The sequence below is a fragment of the Cibotium barometz genome, chromosome 50 (genome assembly GCF_041138505.1).
Source record: "Cibotium barometz isolate CiBa-2024 chromosome 50, ASM4113850v1, whole genome shotgun sequence".
NCBI lineage: Eukaryota > Viridiplantae > Streptophyta > Polypodiopsida > Cyatheales > Cibotiaceae > Cibotium > Cibotium barometz.
The window spans coordinates 28,659,027-28,666,084 of NC_141095.1; the positions used below are offsets into that span (position 1 = coordinate 28,659,027).

Genomic DNA, 7,058 nt, shown 5'->3' on the forward strand with positions numbered 1-7,058 from the left:
GTAAAATCTACATGATTTTATTTATGCAGAACAATTGTGTGACTCTTTCTTTTAAGGTAGATACTAGGGACTCTACTAGGGACTAAAGTTAGTTAGTTGAAAGCTATGCATGAACACACTTGATAAGGGCTCCATCCCTTCTAGAATTAAATGGTGATCCCTCATATACATTTTTTTGTATTTTTGTGAAATTCTTAAGACTATGCCTATTTTGTACGTATACATAGATAATTATGATAATGTGATATTCAAACGATTGAATTTCTCACTAGAACATGACACTATCATACATAGCGCACATGAAATTATCATAATGCTAAAAATAATTGATGCTACATTTATAGATGGAAGGGTTATGATGCGGACATATATCTATATTTGAGGATTAGAGTCCACCCACTCCAATAGTGGAAAAGTGATTTTTGAGGAATCAAGTCTTTCCACTCTCATAGTGGAAAGTGGTGGCTTTAAATCTCCATACACACTCTCGTTCAAAAAAAAATCCCAACTTATTAAGTATTGGAGGGATGAGCCTTAAGTGCATCCTCTTTTTTGAAGACTAAAGGCCTTTTGTCTCACAAACCAAGTAAATTTGGCCAAGTGCATTTAAAGAAATTTGGCCATGGAGTTTATAACTATGACAAAAGTGGCACAACTTCATTTAATGTTCTTGGCCAATTATTAAAGTTGGGTGTAGGAAAATGGCCTAGGCCTAAGGTAACCTCAAGGAGCAAGTCTCAAAGAGCAATAAAATCTTATGATTAGTTTCATTAACTTGTATTAATGAATACACTTGATAGAAGAATGTAGTATATGATTAATCTACAAGATTTTATTTATCAAGAAAAAGTATAGGAGTCTTTCATTAAAGGTACCCTAGTCTTTCATTTAATGTAGATACTGTGAAGAGCCCACTAGAGGCTAGAGGTAGTTAGTTGAAAGTTATGCATGAACACACTTGATAAGGGATGCATACGTTCTCGTGTCCTCATTGATCATCATGTATCTCATCAATTTATTAAAGTTATTGCTTTCATAATGTAATAATGAACACATGATTTCTTAAAGTATCAGAGTCTTTAATTAAGGTACCCTTGTGAAGAGTCCACTAGAGACTAGAGGTAGTTAGTTGAAAGCTATACATGAACACACTTGATAAGGGATGCATAGTACATACCTTCGTGTGTCCTCATTATGTAATGAACACACTTGACACTATTGTCAGCTTCATGCATTTGTTAGCAATGAGCATCAATTTCATTAAAGTGCAGTATATTGATTTCAAAATTGTACTAATGCACACCAATGTCAAAAATAAACTATTTTTCTAATCGGTGAAAAAAAGATACCTTGAAGTTCAATTGGTTTTTATTGAAATATTGCATATCTTAACTGGTTTTATAATTAAAAATTCAAAATTTTAAATCTTTAAATTCAAAGCTAGCCAAAATTACAACTGTTTTTTTTTCAATTTAAGGAGTGAAATTACACTAAAAGATGGTTTTTTTACACTAAAGGAGTGAAAATTACACTAAAGGATGGTTTTTTTTACACTAAAGGAGTGAAAATTCAAAGCTAGCCAAAATTACAACTGGTTTTTTTTTTCAATTTAAGGAGTGAAAATTACACTAGCATTGAAAATTACACTAAAGGATGGTTTTTTTTCTAACAATGCTTTGAATGATTACACCCTTGGTAGTAGAATGTTGTCGGTTTCATGCATTTGTTATTTGGTGGGACCCTTATTGTTAAAACCTTGTCATGTTGTGTGTATATCATCGAACGATTATATTTTATGAAGGCATAGAGCTCTCTCTCTCTCTCTCTCTCTCTCTCTCAAAGATGGGCTACGGCCATGCAGCGATTGCCGTGCTTGCCCTGCTGCTTCTGCTCAAGTTTTGCCTACGATTCGTGGGTCGCCAGAACCGCCTTCACATGCCGTCTCTCTCCGGCAAGCACGTTGTGATCACAGGGGGCTCCAGCGGCATCGGCCTCGCCATCGCCATGAGGTGCGCCTCCGAGGGGGCTTTCCTCACCCTCATCGCCCGCACACCCTCCAAGCTGGCCGCCGCCCATCGCCTCCTCACACTTGCCCGCCCCCCCGATTCCATCCTCCTCAAGGTACCCTCCTATATCTGCTCGCTAATCAATCTATGTCGCTAATCAGTTTTTTTTTTTTCAGCTTATTATTCATGATTAATCATCCGATAGTTCATTATTACTGGCCTATTTTGAGTGTTGATGGTGCAGGCTGTAGATGTTAGTGATGCAGAGGCCATAGCCATGGCCATTAAGGAGAGCTTCCAATGGCGGCCTATAGACATCTTGATGTGCTGTGCTGGGGTGGGTGTGGGAGGGCGTGTGGACGAAGTCAAGGTGACTGAATTAGAATTCGTGACGAAAACCAACGTGTTGGGCTGTGTGTTTCCCATACATGCTGCCCTCCCACTAATGAAGCCCAGGAGCATGAGAAACCCCTCCTCCATCGTCATTATGAGCTCCCTGTCGGGATTGGTAAGCACTCATTTGCGAGAGATAATGAGCAGCTTGGTAAACATTGATTAGCGACATAATAAGCTAGCGAGATTTGGACTACCGCAGAAAGAAATGACGCCAGCTGTGTTTGCTTTGAAAACTACTTGTTTGCAGGTACTTCTTTATGGCGGAAACATGTATACAGCTACCAAGTATGCTCTTAAAGGCCTTGCTGAACTATTAAGATTTGAGTTGATGCCATGGAACATCCGTGTCAACTTAGTTTGTCCAGGTTTCACAGAGACTCCATTGCTTGATCTAGGTACGATGATGAGCTCATCTGCTAATATCTTTTTTTTAGTTGTTATGAACCCTCACAAAGTGCCAATGAGGTGATAGCCCAAAATGGTGAAGGTATTGTTTGCCTTGGACCAAGAAAAACACCCCACAAGGTGTTTCCTTGGTGGCATTGCCTACTGGTGAATAAAAAGCACTGATGGGTGGTGAAAAACGATAACTATGGGAGGATCTTGGGCCTAAACGCTAGTTTCACACCCTAGCCTATTGACATGTAGTTGTTGGGCTCAAACTTGGCATCTAAAATAATAATTAATTCTTTTTTTAAAAAGGAAAAAAAAACCCTCAATTCAAACTTTGTGAAAAGGAATGTAATTTAAATTTGAAATGTGAATCCTACCAAGGAATCCCTTACTTCAGCAAACCTGTTTCTTGGTTTAAAAAAATTCAAGATGCTTAATAATTCATTATCTTTTCTTTGTTTTCTCTTGGCTTTAGTTGATAATACAGCCGAGGATCTTAGAGAAACTATGAGCAAGTTATGTTTATACAATCGAGAGGATGCAGAATCTCCAAAGGAGGTAGCCACGAGGACCATAGAAGGAGTAAAGAGGGGTGACTTTTTGATTACTACCACTCATGGAGGTTTCCTTCTTGGGACCCTTGCAAGAGGCTTCGTACCTGCTGACTCTATCACTACCTTCCTAATAGAGCTAGTACTAATGATCCCCATGAGATTAACTAGCCTTATCTGGCTCCTTAAATCTAAACGACTCTTACGTAAACAACAAGACAATAATTAATTGCAATGATTGTAGAGAAAATAATGTATATGACTAATTATAATTAGAGAATCAACAAACTTCTAGTGTGATCATGATTTCATTTTACATTGCAGATCAAAAATTCTAAAAGTGATGGATGTTCATCGGTTTTACTACCTCTGCTTAATCCTCTATCATAATTCTCACAAAATATTTCATTTTTTATCTTAGTTCTCGCAAAATATTTTAATATAAAATCTTGAAATTATTATAATGTCCATCTCTATGTAGTTCATCAATCCTCACTGTGGATTTACCTGCGTATATAGAATTACATATTTAGAAACTATAGCAACTATTTAAGCTTCCTCTTACAGAATGCTAGAGTGAATGTAGTCATTTTTATATCTTTTACTTCTCTCTTTCATTTTTTCCTAATGTTCTTAGGCTGTGTCTATGAAAAGAAACTTGTATTTTGTGAATGTTATGGGTTTGCACCTTAGATTGTAAGGGTTACTAATAGAGCAAATCTACCATTAATGGAAAATAATGAAGAGTGAAGACGTACCAACTACAATGATCTCTTAAAACTCAAGATAAGGTTGATTACTCATTCTTATGACTTGCTCTAAATGGTTTTAAGAATTGATGTAAGACCAACTATGATAATCAACTCGCGATCGGAAGGTGTTCTAGCACCGCTTGACCTTGCTTCTTAAGAGGCTTGGAGATGTAGACAAATAGATGCATTTCACACTCTCATCTTTCAACAATATTTAAAATATTATGTAAACCATGGTATATGCTTCGAAATTTATAATGCTTTGCATAAAAAGCATGAGACAAACAACCTAACAAGAAATCTAAATGTAGAGAAGGGCCTTATAGTTCACCATTGGCTAACTACAAGTTCGTGTTTCTCCTACCCCCATCATTAACACTACAAGAAAAAGGGGGTCTAAGTGTCACTACAAATGTCTCCCATAAGGGTGAAACTTGGGAGTTACAAGCGCCATTACGAGTGACACATCAGACACATCGACTTTGAATGTCACTTTTTATGACGTTTAATGTCACAATGTCAAGTGAAATTCAATGTCACAAAAGTGATACTTGGAGTGACACTTACATCACTTTTGAAACACTCGGAGTGATGTTTAGTGTCACAAAAGTGACATTAAGTCACAATGTCAAGTGAAATTCAATGTCACAAAAGTGATACTTGGAGTGACACTAACATCACTTTTGAAATACTTGGAGTGATGTTTAGTGTCACAAAAGTGACACTTAATGTCACTATTGTGACATTATGAGTGACGTTTAGTGTCACTCCAAGTGTCACGTTTGTGATGCTAAATGTCACTCCTAGTGACACTTGAAGTGACACTAAACGTCACTCCTAGTGTCACAAATGTGACGTTTAGTGTCACTCTTAGTCCCAATTTTGTGATGCTAAATGTCACACATATTATTATCATGAGATAAAACATCACTTCAACTCATCCCAAGTAGAAATGACGTTATGTTTAATAGTCATAAACGGCTCTTTTAACGCACATAATTTTTTTCTTTGCTCTCTCTCTCTCTCTCTCTCTCTCTCTCTCTCTCTCTCTCTTTGGCTAATTCATTTTGTGCAATATATCTTTGGTGCTCACACTTGGTGATTTTCGTATCGTGATTTAAAATAAGGATGTCAATGAATGCCAAGAGTCAATTTAGAATGTTAAATGAAATTTGTTTAAACATTCAATGACCCAGTATTTAGAAGAGTCTCAATATTATAATAATCATTAATGTGTGTGTGTGTGTGTGTGTGTGTACGCGTACACTTTCAAATGCATCATCATGATGCAAGTATAAAATATGTTACAAGTATATGTATAGAAAAGGCATCAGCATGATGTAAGTATAAAATTCATAAGTAGGGATAAATACATGTATAAAATGCATCATCATGATGAAAAATACAAAGTAGGGAGGATAAATACATCTATAAAATGCATCATCATCGTGCAAGATACAAAGTAGGAATAATACATCTACAAAATACATCATTCACGATTTCAGATATAAAATTTAGTAGAGATTGACTAATAGAATCCTATATTGGTGATGTACCTCTACCAATTCCATCCAACTCCACATTATCACCCTCATAAACATCACGATCATTCTCTCCATGGCTCAATGCATCCTCACCCAAGGATTCTCCTCCAAATTCTTACAAATGACACAATGTGATATTTAACATCACATACACTATAAAAAACGAAGAGCACAACTTCGTCAAGAGCTGCGTAAATTTAAAAGAATCTATATATGGAAAAAACTAATCACACGACTATAGTTGCACATTTCACAGCATGTACAATAGCATCTATAGCCATGTATATAGTAGCGTGTATAGCAACATATATATCTACCTATATATCCACGTATATAGCCACACACGGCTATAGCCACACGCGGCTATAGCCGTACACTGTCTGCAAAAAAAAAACGGGGATAGAATGGGTGAGATTTGTGGGGATATGTGTCCCCACATCTCTCCCCCATTTTGTCCTTGTTTTTTTTTAAGTCACATTATTTAAACACTAGTTAATGGAATTTTTTTAGAACATTATTTAAACACTAGTTAATGGCATTTTTTTAGAACGCTTAAAACATAAAAAATAATGACAATGAGCCAAAAATGTCGTGGATTATATTATAAATTACAAATTATATCGTTCATTACACCTAAATCCTAAACTACATTTTGGTGAGCTCATTGCACTAAATCCACAAGCTCAGCACAAGTTTCTTGCATGGAAGAGATAAGACGATTCTCCCTCCACTTCATGATTGCTTTGGAAAGCTTCTCTTGGGCTTTATGGATTTTATCTTTAGTGCACCCGCCACGCTCTTGTGTGCCATGAAAAAGATCCACTACAAGAGGATGATGGTATAGCCGCGCGATATAGCTGCACGACGTAGTGAGAGAGTTGTTGCTACTTGCAAAAGGAATTTTTTCTAGTATGCAACTATATACGCATCTATAGCCATGTATAGCCGCATGTATAGCTGCACATATAGCCACGTACTATTAAAAAATCAATTCTCCCGCGTGCCATAAGTTCTTTCTTTGTTCTCCCAAAAACCTACGCTAAACGTGTTTCCTCTCCTCCCTTCATCTTCCATACCTCAAGAACCTTAAGGACCTCAGCTATAGCCAGGGGTATAACTGACGGTTTTAGAAAAGATGGTGGTATGTACCCACCCTCTAGGATAGTATGAGTCCCGTTTGTTGTTTTCCACCACCCTTGGAGTTTCTCCTAGTCTTGTTGTGGTTTTTTATGTTAACATTGTGTTCTTCATGACTCTTTCCACATTAGGAATATAAGATTCCATCAAAAGTTTAGTTGATGTTCCATCCCCTGGACTATCAATAGTTTTGATTAAGTCTAGAATATTCAAAGGTTTTGTTCTATATTAGGTTTCAGGGATCTCTTTCATGTGTCTTGGACTTTGTGCTAATTCGGC

At 36.8% G+C, this 7,058-nt stretch overlaps 1 protein-coding gene across 1 annotated transcript; it reads left to right on the forward strand.

The window, feature by feature from the left end:
• The first annotated feature begins 1,818 nt into the window (after positions 1–1,818).
• Positions 1,819–3,613, forward strand: LOC147610005 (3-dehydrosphinganine reductase TSC10B-like). Its single transcript, XM_086787063.1, has 4 exons — positions 1,819–2,121; positions 2,251–2,514; positions 2,650–2,797; positions 3,271–3,613. The coding sequence occupies exons 1-4, from the start codon at positions 1,843–1,845 to the stop codon at positions 3,573–3,575; spliced, it is 996 nt and encodes a 331-aa protein (XP_086643189.1). The 5' UTR covers positions 1,819–1,842; the 3' UTR covers positions 3,576–3,613.
• The last annotated feature ends 3,445 nt before the right edge of the window (positions 3,614–7,058 follow it).

Bases quoted from the DNA above. Each gene is read 5' to 3' on its own strand.
- LOC147610005 (XM_086787063.1), top strand. From the start codon at position 1,843: ATGGGCTACGGCCATGCAGCGATTGCCGTGCTTGCCCTGCTGCTTCTG. The intron at 2,122-2,250 runs GTACCCTCCTAT...TTGATGGTGCAG, and splicing joins CCGATTCCATCCTCCTCAAG to GCTGTAGATGTTAGTGATGC. The intron at 2,515-2,649 runs GTAAGCACTCAT...ACTTGTTTGCAG, and splicing joins TGAGCTCCCTGTCGGGATTG to GTACTTCTTTATGGCGGAAA.